General features: G+C 43.4%; 2 protein-coding genes across 2 annotated transcripts in view; one reads left to right on the top strand and one right to left on the bottom strand.

Annotated features, from left to right (window-relative positions):
• The window catches only part of SNX30 (sorting nexin family member 30), a 53,211-nt gene extending 47,638 nt beyond the window's left edge, over positions 1-5,573 (top strand). The window contains exon 9 of the mRNA XM_052776048.1: positions 309-5,573. Within this exon, the coding sequence (XP_052632008.1) occupies positions 309-368 (60 nt within the window). The 3' untranslated portion in view covers positions 369-5,573. The remainder of the gene's footprint in view (positions 1-308) is intronic.
• Positions 5,563-14,027, bottom strand: SLC46A2 (solute carrier family 46 member 2). Its single transcript, XM_052776047.1, has 4 exons — positions 12,590-14,027; positions 10,894-10,977; positions 8,509-8,665; positions 5,563-7,051 (listed from the first exon to the last, which is right to left on the bottom strand). The coding sequence occupies exons 1-4, from the start codon at positions 13,668-13,670 to the stop codon at positions 6,994-6,996; spliced, it is 1,380 nt and encodes a 459-aa protein (XP_052632007.1). The 5' UTR covers positions 13,671-14,027; the 3' UTR covers positions 5,563-6,993.

Raw genomic sequence — 14,027 nt, 5'->3', positions numbered from 1 at the left:
TGGTGTTCTTCAGTTTAGAAGCTAGCTTGATATTTGGAAATCCTGGGTATTCTCATGATTTTTGATGGCTTGGGCCAGCTGATAACTTTGGAAAGCTTTAATTTGTTGTCTTTGTTTGGAAACTGCAGCTATTCTTTTTGAACACTTTCTTGCTGCTTGAGATTCTGTTATTTTTCCCCCTATGTAATAATCTATAAAGACCTGGCTAGCCTTTCTTGAATTTGCATTCTGTTGGTCTGGAAGGGTTGGTCAAAAGTTACAAGAACTGATGTACAATCCATTTTTTAAATCTTTATTTCTTTCTTCAGTGCCTTACGGCGTGGGAGTCAATTATACCACTATTGCAAGACAAGCCAGAGACCAAATAAGAAGTACCTTCATGGACAGTCTAGCACTTCGATGCTCAGTACCACTAGACATACTGGAACTGTATGAAGGACTCCTTTTGTCAAGTTAACCGAAATGCCAGCTGCACTTAGGCTGGTACAGACGTTCTGAAAATGATTTGAATTTTTTTCCTCACTTTCTGTGTTAAAACTGGGGTATGTTTCATCTTTTTGAGTTACCTTGAATGGTTCCTTCTTTATCCTATGGAGTGATTGGGGGTTCATAGTGGAAGTGCACGGGGATCTTGATAAAACTTACCTCTCTAGTCTGGAAGGAACTGATGAGTGGAACACTGAAAAGATGAAAATAAAACTCTACTGCAAGGTGCCAAATGACATCTTTATTAACATTCTGCTTTGTTTGCTAAAAAAAGATGATAATTATTCCTATGATACAGTACTCCCTAACCAATCCTTATCCCTTTTTTTGGATGGACAGGGAAGGGCTGGAAATGAGTATTTTCTGTTTTGCTACCACCCATATGCTCCCTCTGGATAAAATGGTTTCTGGAGACTTTTCTGTGTGGGAGTTGGGCTGGTCCTAGACAGAACATACCAATACCACCTGCAGATAGCTTGTGATGCAAGCATGAACTGTGTTTTTTGTGAGTGTGGCATGCTGTTGGTTCATACTGAGTATCTTTGTTTACCTTGGTGATTATGAAGTAATGTCAGTTGGCTGAAGTGTACTTGTGACTGACTTGGGAGTTAAAATCAGCTTAGCTGCGGGAGTGAGTTGAACAGTGGCCTTTCAAGGCTTATGGGAATGGTGGAAGCAAGTGTGAGTCTTTAGTGTATTTTTTCTAAAGCTAGCTCTGGAAGTTGCATGTTAGAGTTCTCTTGGTCCATGCTTTAAATGTTTTTGGGTTTTGTTTTTTTTCTGAACTAGAGCCACTTTGGGCTTGGTTACTTAGGTGCCTGCTGTAGTAAAGGTAGAACTCTGCTTTCTCTCCCCATGTTTTTTTGCAGCAGCCAAAAGCCAAAAAGTGTCAAATGCTTTCTTACACCAAGCATCATTGTGTGTGAAACTTGCCTTAAACAGGTCGGTGGGGGTGGATGGCTACCCTGTTAGGTACACATAGTGTTCATACCTGTCTCTACTGAACCACATGGCAAGTCTTTTAAGACTACTTTTGGTACAGATCTATTTTCTTAGTAGTTTTTATTGGCCTTTAGAAATGTAACTGCTTCTTCAAGTCCCCTTTTTTCCCTTTCTTTTGCAGTCTTGCCTCAAGTAAATGCCTGCTTGGTGTTAATGGCCTTAGGAATGCTGCTGCAATTTCCAGGGTCCCAGAGTCTTGGTTTAACAGCATGCAGATAAATCCTCTTTAACCATCCTAAGTGAGAGGGTTTGGGGTTGATATCAATGTAATACTGGAATTTGGTGGTATAAATAATTCTGAGTGCTTACTGCTAAACTTGAGTCATTACTTATCTCTGGCAACATTCTTGTGAAGAATCTGAGCAGTAATTGAGTATGTGCAACTTCTGTGCTCTGTGATGACCTACCAGGTACCAGTCTGGTTTGGACTTTATCTCTTCATAAACACCTGAGGCTCCCCTACTAAGCTTGGTGACTTTGTAGCAACTGTCAAGATGAGTTATTGCAGCAATGTGGTAGCTGTCAGGCTAATGAGATGATGCTCTCTGGGTGCAAAAGTCAAGTTTAAGACATTTTAAGCAGTCTTCCTTTTTGACTCAGCCTCCATTGACAGCTCTGGTACTAAACAAACTATGCTTTTTGGTTTAAGATCACAGTTTGTCAATATATAGTTATTTGGTGTAAACAAGAACTCTGCTTTAAGTTGCTGTTATGTCCAGAATGACAAACTACTTGTGGTGCAAGGGAAGTGCTTAAAGGGATCATACTGAAGCAGTAACCAAGTGTTTTCCTCAATCTCTCCCTTCTAAAATAAGCACTTCCATACCCTTAACAGTCTGACCTTCAGGGTAACAGTCTTCCCTATTTCCCACAAACAGAGATAAACATGCTTTTTTGAGCTGGTTCCTGTGTGGTAAATGGAATTTTGTAGTTGACTCTGCAACATCACTGGGAGTCAAGCAAAATGTAATTTGAACTAATATTTAGACAGTCTTCCCTTCACCTTGTCAAAAAAAAAAGTGAAAGATTAGTAGAAAGGATGGTGGGTTTTTTCTGCAATTGAGTAGGTTTTGTCTGATGCCTTACAACACTGAGGTCCTGTTCCCTCTTAGTTTTATGTCAAACTGAAGTGGGTATTGGTTGTGGGGAATTTAGCAGTTGACACCACAGCTGTTCATGAGAAGCATAATGGATAGTGGGGAGTACCAGGTAAAGTTCAAATCAACATGTAACCATTGAGGGTGGAGCTGTTGAAGGTCATCTTAAATTTTCTTTAGTCTGATGCCACAGATTCTGCAGCATAGTTCTTAAATTAGTCCTCATCCAAAATATGTTTCAAATTCAGGTAAATCCTTTTTTGCCTAAGCTCTTGAAAGGCAGGCATGCTTTGCACTTCCCTGTTAAAGTATATGGCTCTGTGGCACCTGCAAGTTGATTTGCAGGAGAGTTTGGAACATGTGCCTCAGGCTGTGGCCACTGATAGGATTTCTTAATGATCCAGAACACCAAAACCTCTTAAGCACCTACAAGGGAAGCAAACCTTAACACTCAAAACAGGAGTCCTCTGTAAGAATTGCTGCAGTGTAAGGATGTATAGTGGTGGGTCTCTCAGCTCCTGTGGGCTACGGAGGAGTCTCTTTATAAAGAGCTGTTGTAAATCACTAGGTAACTGTGGGAGAGGCTGTGAGGTATGGGGCAGCAGTGCCAGACAGGAGAACTACAAAAGAGCAGGAAACTCCTGTAAGATGTAAAGAGTGACACTTGTAAAGGGTGCACTTACTTAACTGCTTTAGTGAGAGGTTAAGATCTGAACTGTTAGTGAAACTCTGACATGTTATCCTGTAATCCTTACAGGATAGAGGCTGTCCTTTGGATGGCCCAAACATTAAGTGTGAAAAGTAAGAGGTGCTGGTAAAGCGAAGCAGGAGTAGTACAGAAGCTTCATCTTTGAGTAACTTGAGTGTTCAGTCACTTAAGGTCACCCTCTGCACATGCACTAAAATGATGTCAAAAGTAGTTGCACTTTTTCTATAAGCCTATGTAACATGCAGCACCTTCAACAGTCCTTAAATTAGCCCAGTTTTCGTTGTAATCCATAGCCAGACCAAGTTCCCTCTCAGAGGATGCATGATTCACTGCTGTCCTGGTTACTTCTGTGTAATTTCTGGGGTGTTTGTTTCTTCTCTTAACTGGCACCAGCACAATAAACCAAGCACTGAGATCTTGTTTTCATGCTTGGTAACAAACCGTGCATTGTTCATATGTATTCTTACCAGGTTCTGACTCTTGCAATAAACATAGATGTTGAAACATCATGGCTTTTTCAGGTATCCATTGAAAAATGAAAAGGTAATAGGTGTAGCCCTAAAGACACGAACTCTTCTGATGTGAGTTGTATCAAAGAATAAACTATGGATTCTTCACTGAAGCCTACTTGGATTTTTGTCATACTGACACTTGTGCTAAAGATAGAGTAGTGGGATGAGTGGTAGAAAGAAACACCTGCAAAACATGAGTGGCAGAGATGGTCCTGTGAGGTAGCCTTGCAGCAGTGGCTCTGCATAGTCTGTTTGTGATGCATATTGTTTCAGGTGTCAGTCCTGCAGATGCCAAGGTACAAAGAATTCCCTCCCAGCCCACCAGGGACTGTTCAGTGTTTTAACAGGAGCCATGCTTTTGTTAAAACTCGCACAATTTAACTGATTATGATTAAAGTTGCAGACTGTTAAAATCCTGGTGCTGATAACCACTGAGCAAAATTGCATAGACTAAACTAGCTCATTAGATGTTCAGCCTTCTTAAATTCTGAAGGTAGAACAGTCTTTCCCTTGGTATATTAACTTTTACTACAACAACCAACGAACAGGGAAAATGGGGTCTTTTTTAAGGTAGGGGAGTTGCTACTACTTGCCAGGTTTGTGTTTTTTCTTTTTTACTGTAAAGTAAAACTGGGGATCACAGGAATAAACTTGCCTTCTGGCAGTGTGAATGTTGCATTTTAAACTTTTTGGGACTGCTGTTTAACCAATTTTATGGAATAAAATGGCAACGCTTAATTCTATGCTTAGCACTTTGGAGTCTTGCCACGGTATCCAACCTGTACAAGTACCCAGTAACGAACTGGGCTAGTTTTAAGGTTGCATGGCTAAGGCACAGTACTTGTGCAGAAAATAATGCACTTTCCAAAAAGGCGTAAGTAGATTACCCTTCTGTAAATGACATGCTAAAACATTAAAGGCTACTTGCTGTCCTAGACTACTTTGAAGGCCTTGGTACTGTATGCTTTGAAGCTAAACCATTTCCTTAACTCTGCTGCTGGGATATTAATCCCTATCTTCAGGTCAAGCAGCAGGGTTGGGGCCAGTGCCACATCCGCACTGCACGGGGAGACAGATTGCAGAGGGACAGTCTTACAATAGCAAACAGCCAAAGGGCTTTTGTCTTTAGTATTTGAAAATAAAACAGCACCATCCTTGTTCTCTTTTCCTCTGTGCCTGCATCCCTCTGTCCCTTCTTAAGGTTTGGAGAGTAGGGTCATGCAGGTGAAGGCAAGCTGGCTGTGAGTGGAGGTGGTCTCATTGCCTTCCTTGCTGAAGGTGTCACTACTGGGGACCAAAATGGTGCTGGCTCATCACCCAGACTCTTCTGCTTTCAGCCTCTGTGAACCTACTTACCAGAACTAGAGTCACTGTTCATACCATTAAAAACCAAAATGAAAGCTGTGAAAAGATTCGTCTCTCTGTGAATTAGCTAGTCAACAATGTAAAAATGGGAAGGAGGCTTTTGTTTCCTGCACTTGACCAAATCTGGCAACTGTGCTCTTGTTCAGACTCGCAGGCTAGGAAATGTTGTCTTGCCTTCTGGTGCTGGCATGTTTCTATACCCTTTCATATATCTCTGTATAAATATACTTTGTGCATTGTTTACTATGGAACTAGTATTGATGGAGAAAAACACTTTGAGGTAAAACTGTTTGTAATTCTCTATTAGTGTGTACATTTTTTAAAATGCACTGTTTGTTTACCTCAGTTAATTTAATGGAATGGACCAATAAATGTATTAAAAGATGACTCCTTTACCTAGAATGTAAAGTTTCATTTTTTGCAGACTTTGCCATTGAAATGATGTGTGCACTTATTTTGCTGGGCAGCTCACTATCATACTGCAGAAATACCAGAAATACTCTTCCCTTAAAATCTTGTTCTACTGCTGATTTAACTAAAAGTCATCCGTCTGTTTTTGTAGTACATTTGGTATTACTTGAAAGTGAAGTCTGGAGCTGAGGAAAGATTGCAAGAGTGTGTGTCTGTGGGGAACAGGGGTGGCAGCAACTTCCTCAGAAAGGACTTGCATAGTGAGTAATCAGCTTCTGCTTGCTGCATCTCTGGCTTGAACTGAAGCTGCCTGATTTGCCTCCAGATGATTTCAGTTACTGAAGGGCTTTTAACTTGCCATTACTTAGTCTAGGAGCTTGGAAGCTGCTTAATCCTTATTAATTCAATTAGCATGTAAGTAGACACATAATTTAAGCCCTCATCCCTCTGGGGCATGCCAGTCTTTTGAATCATGTTTGGATTGAGCTGACAACATCTCATGCCAGTGGCTGTATTGTATGAGGTTCCTTTTGGTAGGGGTTTTACCCAGTATAAAGCTGGGGTAATAAGGTGACTATTACCTGGTATTAGTGTCCCTACACCTTCGTAAAGCCTGTAGGAATAGTGTGCTGCACTTACCTGTTCTTAATGTGATATGTCCTGGTGGTGTGAGTTGAAGTGCTGGTATTGGCTCTTGAGTCATAGGTGTCCTCCCATGAGCTCTGTTAAAGCACTGTCCAGGGACAGTGGGACAATCTCCCAGAAGTCAGAGGCATGAACATCTGTTCAGGAGTGTTTTATTGTAGGGTTTACTAAAAGTGTCTAAATCTTACTTTTTTTTACAGTGGTATTTCTGTATTTAGTGGTCTTCTATGTAACATTGATCGGCTGGGCTGACACATCTTCTGTAGCACTCGGAGAGCAGGTCTGTCCTGCTGACAACTGTGTGCATGCAGCATGTGGCTTGTGGACCCCTGCTTCATCAGCCAAAGTCACAGAACTGCTCTGCGGTTTCCGAAGGAACAGACAAGAAGGAACTAATGGAAAAACTGATCCTCTGCTTTCCCCTTCAACATTGAAGGATGTGTCTTCATTTCTACCCTGTTCTCATCCCTCTGCACTATTGCTAACCAGCCTAGCAGGAAAGCAAAATGCTCTGAAGACTGCTGGTGTGCAATAGCCAATGCATATACTCTGCAACATGGTGTACTGCAGAAATAACAAGGCAAACTTCTTTGTCATGGGTGAACTCAGTGGCTGAGAGGCCATGGCATGCTGTGAAATGGAAACACAAATGAGATGCTTCCTGTAATGATGATAACTGTGGGGACTAATGCTTGGCAAACCTTCCACTTTGGTAGCTCAGAGAGTTGGTAAAGACCAGAAGATGCTTTAGCTGGTGCAGCCTCTGTCACTCAGTCAGAATCTGAAGGGAGCCAGTGGTTGAACGTTGTTTGATGGCCACAATGCTGTAAAGAGCAATAAAAATGCAGGTTACAAGAAAGCTAGCAAACTACTTTTTCAAGCTACAGTTTGCTTTTGCCCCATCAATTCTTTAGCTTAAACTTTGTTGGGGTGTCTGGAGCTGGCTGAGTGCTCATGTGATTCCTCTCAAGGATCCGCCAGCCTTTCTGTAAGTTATTCCTGTGTACAAACAATCATGTTGGCACCATTTGTCATCTTTCAGACTCTGAAGTCCTAATAACCTGTGTTTGTGGTGATAATGGTGCTAACTTATATTTGGAGCCTGTATTAAAAAGCAGTTGAGTAGCTAGCAGTGACTCGCTGTTAAGAGCAGCGTTGTGCATAGTCACTCTTGTATCTAGAAAATAGGGGGAGGAGAGCGAAGCCAGGGGAATGATGAGTATGAAGTAACCTTCCCCACAGTTGTAGTCCTGCTGACACCAGGTGTCAGACATGTTCACAAGCCTGGAAAGCCTTTGGTGCTCTGGGTGAGGCACAGCTGATGGTGTAGGAGCTTTCCTTAGTGCTGCTTTTTCTTTTCTTCCTAAGTGATAACAGTGAAGTTGGTATACATACTGCCTTTAGACTTTCTACTGCTATTTTTTTTAAAAATTACAGCAAAACTTGGCAAGAATTTTGCCTGGGATCAGACATGAGCCTAGCCAGTACTTGCCTTTTTATCTGAATGAAAATACTCTTGTTGCATGGATTAAATACTGACATTATAGCTATTCAGTTTAACTTCATACTGGAAGAGTCTCGTTGCTTCTAGTAATGCAATGAGCTGGAGGGTCTTGGGGAGAGAATGACAGGCAAGGTGAGATTTGGAGGGAGATCCATCAAAAATTCTGGAAGAGTAGATGGAGATGCTGTTTCAGCTTTGTCTCTTCAAATTAAGCTGGTTTTGTGCTTAAAACTTTTTCTTGAAATTGTACCTCTCAGTCATTCTGTAGCTGTACAGTTGGGCAAATTGACTGGATCAGAAAAGTAACTATATCCTTACTGTGCGTTAATGGTTTCTCTTTGAAAGAAACACCTGAAGGAGACTCAGATTATTTTCTTCTATCACAATAAGTAACCTGTAATGGATTTTTTTAAAAAATGTTTTACTTTGTGTAGGATTATTCCCTCATTCTACTTATTACTATTTTTGCAATATCAAGCAGTACATTTGTGTGAAGGCTTTGTCCCCTGGGATTATCAGCTCTTAAACTGCCACGTATTCCTCTGACAGCAATTCATGTTACATTAAACAAAAAGAAGTTTAAAAAAATTGGCTAAATGACTTGCAAGTTTCTTCTTTGAATCTCTTTGATATTTGTCAACACATTTTCTGCAAGATTTTTGTTTCTCTTTAATTAAAAAAAAAAGTTATTTTTCCTATCTGTATTAGACCTAGAATCAGGAAGCTTGGAGAAAATAACAGCATGTGCTTTTGGACAAAACCCTTCCTATTCCTTACCTTAAAGGGAGGAGACTCAGGCAGCTGACTAGAAAAGACAAAATGAAACAGAAGCCACTGTACCAGTTCAGTGTGTTTTGATAGATCTTGTTATAGACTGTAGATGTCACTACTCCCGTGGTGACTAAAGACAACTGCAGCAGGACAAACACCTTACCTGTAAAACAAGAATATAGTTTGTTACCGGGGAGAAAAAACCAGCTCTGGTACCTCCCTGACGATTCCAGGAACACCACTGTGTGGAAGAGCAATGTGGTTGTTGCTTCCTAAGTGCCAGATGTCATGAGCTTGTATCTTCTTCTGTTCTAGACAAGAATTAAATGACTTTCCCTTCTTTTAGGCATGGGACAAAAGATCCAACCGGAAAACTGTCTGCTTAAACAGTCTAGATTAGAGGTGGCTGCTTGGAAGAGCAGCAATAAACTGGGCAATAAGTGCTCCTTTCCCTAGGAGGTAGAAAAGTAGTCTTGGGCTAACACCTTCAGGACAGGAGAGATTTTAGTCAGGGTCTGCCTCTGCCCTAGGCCAGAAGAGTAACCACTGGGTTAAAATCATAATAATGCCTGAAATGGGGAGGTGCGTGTAATCTGTATGATGTTTAGGGTGGATGAAAGGCAGAAACTGAATTCTAATTGAAAGAGGGTTTTTGCTGAAGTGCACCCTTCTGTTTCTGTCGTGGTAAATGGGGGAAGGGGGAGTAACCCAGCCCTGCCAGGATGTGCAAACTGGGAGCAAGGTCAGGGCTGTGTGCTGAGCTTGCTGCCCTCGCAGCCTTCTCCAGCTGCACAGTGTGAGCAGCCACCGCCTAAGGAGACAATACTGCTACCAGGAGGCAAGGGCTGCTTGGCTGCATGGTCCTGCTTGAGAGCTGGCCTGCCGCTGGAATCAGGTGCAGCCTGTATGGCTCATGGTGGAGGTTAAAAATTGATTAATAATAATGATTAATTTGGGGTGTGAGCTGTGCTATTTGTGGCAGGTAGGTGAGTTTGCTACGGACCACACTGAGGAGCTGTCCTGGTTTCAGCTGGGATAGAGTTAACTGTCTTCCTAGTAGCTGGTACGGTGCTATGTTTTGAGTTCAGTATGCGAAGAATGTTGATAACACTGATGTTTTCAGTTGTTGCTCAGTAGTGTTTAGACTAAGTCAAGGATTTTTCAGCTTCTCTAGCCCAGCCAGCGAGAAAGCTGGAGGGGCACAAGAAGTTGGCACAGGACACAGCCAGGGCAGCTGACCCAAACTGGCCAACAGTGTATTCCATACCAGGTGATGACCCATCTAGTATAGGAACTGGGAAGGGGGGGTGGGGAATCGCCGCTCGGGGACTGGCTGGGTGTCGGTCAGCAGGTGGTGAGCAATTGCACTGCACATCATTTGTACATTCCAATCCTTTCATTATTGCTGTTGTCATTTTATTAGTGTTACCATTATCATTATTAGTTTCTTCTTTTCTGTTCTATTAAATTGTTCTTATCTCAACCCACGGGTTTTACTTCTTTTCCCGATTTTATCCTCCATCCCACTGGGTGTGGGGGGAGTGAGTGAGCGGCTGCGTGGTGCTTAGTTGCTGGCTGGGTTTAAACCACGACAGGAGCAGAAGCAGTAGGAATGAACTGGTGACGGAGTGTCGTGTTCATATGGCAGAAGGGAAAAGAATGCAAAGGATGGCTGTGAGAACATGTTTGGAGGAGGCATGAGCAGTCATGGGCCTTAGGTGCTATTTGAATGCAAGACCAGTCCCATCTGTTGTGTCTAAATCCAGCTCATTGGGGTAAAAGATGGTAGCCTTCAGTATGGTGTTGTGAAGTGTATACATCTTACTATTTTCTAATATATTTTTTCATAGAAAAGAATTTCTGCTCCTGTGTACCAAAAAGGGCCAAATTTTATGCAAAGGTTATCGTTTGTTAGTTAAATTGTGGTCTGACAGGAACAAATTGCCAGGTAACACTTGGAGATGTGTTTAGAGAGCATAACTGAAAAAAGATGAAAGAAATCCATCCTTCCCAAAACTGGAAGTAAAAGAAGCCAAATATAAATGGTGTGAATATCACAGTCCTCCTCTTGGTTTTCCCTGGAGTACTGTGTTTTTGAGCAGCACCCCAGATATTTTCCCTGACTTTGAGCTGCACACTGATAGTAATCTCTTGAAGCATGTACTGAAAATTTTGTGCATAAATGATGATGCAACTGAGGATGAGAAGTTTGGATGTGACAATCTTGTTCTGCAAGTTTCTCTGCTCCTCCCTTCTCATTTGTGGTATCAGCTGTTCTGGTTTTATTACGTAAAGCACAGATTGCAGCAATAACTTACCTTTCTCTTTGTACCTTAGGCTGAATGGAGGGATTTGAGGTTTTTTGATCAGTAAGGTAACCGAAGTACTTACCATAGGATGATCCTTCAACACGCTTGGATAACATGGACCTGATGGTTGGTAAGGGGATGAGGGCAAACAGCATCACTGCCCGTGCTGCAATGCAATGAATATGTAGTCATCAGTACCTGCTCCTTGTTGCCCCACACAACTACTGCTCTTGAAGACTACGTGCTTCTGGCTTGGGCAGGGCCTTTGCTTCACATTTTCTTGTCCCTTGAGTACCAGAAGGAAGTACAAATCTTTGGTAGGAGTGTAGGTCCTCACTTCATCTAAGCAATGGTGGATGAGCCACCTATTGCTCCCACTAGCAGAGGTACTTTGCCCAAACCAGCTGTGGTGTCTTGGTCTCAGCCTGAAATCCCTGTTTAGATGGAATGTAGCACTGTCCTTTGAGACAGTGAGGCTGATTTGAGCAGAGGGAGCACCCCATGCTGCATGGCCTTGACAGAAACAGTACCTTTGTGACACTACAGCTCTTTTCTACCTGGGTGCTTCTGGCTTCCATTATTTTAAGCTTTCTCTAGTGTGGAAGCTTTTCGGGAGCTGGAATTACCTTCCTGTCAGCAGAACCAATCTCGGTGAAAACTCGATTCATGTCTAGTGTACTGAGGTGTTTCTGCAATGCAGGGAGTAAGCATCCTGCACGGTGTGTAGCAATGTGTGTTCACGATGGACTTAATATTAAGAAGCATTTTTTTATTTTAATTTTTTATTTTTTGTTCCCCAGCCTGATTGCCTAAACAAACAAAATCTCTTAAAAATTTCACTCAGTGTTTGGCTTAGTACACAAATATAATATCCTACCATCTTTTCCTTTAGAATAACTTTGCTTGGTTTTTCAATTTCTCATTCCCTGTAGGGGCAGACAAAAATCACTTCAGGCCATTTGTCTTAGATCTTTTTCTCACTTTCAGAAGCAAAACCTCAAAGCCATGCAACACATGATTCATATCTGACAAACAGAGTATCATCCATCTCACTGCCACAATGGATGCGGTTCTTGGGTTTTGTTATCTGTATTCCTGCAGGGGCTACCTCCCAACAATAAACTAGCCTTTCCTTCATCATGGGATGCTGCCCCATCTATAGTTATCTGTCCCTTGGTCATTTGTACATAGTGTAAGATTCCGTACACTACATTATCATGATATTTTAGTTGCTAAAGCAGCTCCAATGTTTTGCTATTAAGCTTCCCATCAGCCATAAATGCCTTAATGTAACAAAAATAAATCACGTCTTAAGATGTTCGCTTAATAGGAAAACTTCACCAATTTGTTTCTGTTGTAGCCTTAAGCCTTACCTCACAGAAGGCAAGTGCTTCCCATCAGTGCAGCAGTGTGGTCCAACTAGTACAGGTAGCCAGCAACAATTCCCACTCCCCCGCCGTGTGAGCATTGCTCCCCTGTTCAGATCTGGGCTATGACCAAGTGACGAATTACAAGTCAACCAACCTTAAACTAAGCCTTGGCAGGAGTGTATGCCTCCTCTGGATATTATAGGGTGCTGAGTGTAAGAGTACAAAGGGAGATGTGAAGAGAGGGGAATGATAATGAAGCTTCCTGGGGAATTGCTCATGCGATGGTCTGCCAAGCTCCCTGTTCTGAAACTCGCAGTGAAGCAGAGCAAAAGCCCTTCTCCCGATGTTGAAAGACCCCAGCCCCTTTCTCAAGGTGCACTTGCTCATGCGAGTGGCTGTTTGACTCACCGATGTAGAACAGGAATGTCCACCGCACGAAGGCCATAATGAGGATGCCAGCACTGAAGGATGCCACTCCAATCATGATCATGGTAATGTCCCTCAGGTATCGGGAGAACACAAATACCCCTAGGAAGCTGGTGATGAAGATCACATACCCAGCAGCATTGCCATGGCCAATCTCCACGGCATTCCAACTTAAAGGCTCCCTGAGCAAGAAGAGCGGGAGTACGTTCATTGCACCAACGATGGCAAGGTCATAGAGGATTGCTGCCACAAACAGCATGATGATGAGTGGTTTTGAGGGGGATACTGGCGTGGAGCTGCTGCTCTCCGAAGGTTGGGAACTCCCTGCTGCTGCTGCTCCTGCTCCTGTTCCTGTGTGGGCTGGTAGCTGGCTGCCCACCTCCTCTGCACTCTTGGCTTTGGCTGGGCAGGAAGCAGCTGGCCTGGGGACTGTCAGGACAAAAGTGCTGTAGAGGAGGCAGAAAGCATAGCAAGCGATGCTGCAGCCCACCAGCACAGTGCCCTCTCGATAGTGGTCACTGAAGCCAACAAAGAGGTAGCCAGATGCCATGCTTCCTAGAAAGCCAGCGAGGCCATACACCAGCTCAATAATGATGAGCCGCAGAGACCTCCTGCTTTCGGAGGACCCCAGGGATGCCAGAGCCATGACGCCTGCCCAGAGCGTGGTGAAACCGCCTGTCAGCCCATTGAAGGCAGCAGCCCCATACATCACCTCGATGGGCCAGCCCAGCAGCATCAGGAGGAGCAGAAGAGTTTTGGAGCCCAAGTAGCCAAGAAGAGGGAAGCAGATGGGTATCTTCCGATGCATCCTGTCCCCCAGCTTGGATAAGCCGTAGGCTGACACCAGTGGGCTCAGGCCCAGGACTAGGTTGTAGATTATATAAAAATTAGAGACAGCCTTCTGCTGAGCATCTTCCAGTGCATGGGAAGGAACAGTGGTGTTGGTCTGGTTGTAGTATTTCTTCACCACCAGCAGCAGTGCCGTGTCATAGAAGGCGCTGGCTATTTGGGAACCCGCAACCACTGGCTCAATCCACGTCCTCATCACCGTCACCCCCACCATGCTGCTAGCGACTACCTTTCCTTGGGGAGAACTGTTTTCAGGGAGATGCGTGGGAGGAAATGGTGCAGGAGGAAACAGCTCTTCAGAAGTTCTGCTGTGGAGGCATGCTTGGAGAGGAGCAGTGGAGGAAAAAACAAAAGGTCTGCCGGGCTGCACAGAGTCAGAGAGTTGTGCAAGAGATGATCTGGCTGGGAGGATATTTGCACCTCGCCTTGCTGCCTGTACATACGCATGCACATCCCTGCGCTGCTCTGATCACCCGCTCACACATGAGAAGCTTTTGTACAGCTGGAGAACGCCCTTGCACTCGCCGACTGCCACTGCTCCTCTTCCTGGTCTGGTTTCAACAGAGATCAG

Source organism: Harpia harpyja, chromosome Z (genome assembly GCF_026419915.1).
Source record: "Harpia harpyja isolate bHarHar1 chromosome Z, bHarHar1 primary haplotype, whole genome shotgun sequence".
NCBI classification, from domain to species: domain Eukaryota; kingdom Metazoa; phylum Chordata; class Aves; order Accipitriformes; family Accipitridae; genus Harpia; species Harpia harpyja.
Note: the sequence above shows the minus strand (reverse complement) of the source record. Positions and strands in the feature narration are given on the sequence as shown.

Excerpts from the sequence above, each read along its gene's own strand:
- SLC46A2 (XM_052776047.1), bottom strand. The coding sequence starts at position 13,670 with ATGGTGGGGGTGACGGTGATGAGGACGTGGATTGAGCCAGTGGTTGCG. Across the intron at positions 10,978-12,589 it reads GACATTCCTGTTCTACATCG|CACGGGCAGTGATGCTGTTT; the intron begins GTGAGTCAAACA and ends ATTGCATTGCAG. Across the intron at positions 8,666-10,893 it reads TGTTGAAGGATCATCCTATG|GTAAGGTGTTTGTCCTGCTG; the intron begins GTAAGTACTTCG and ends CTTGTTTTACAG.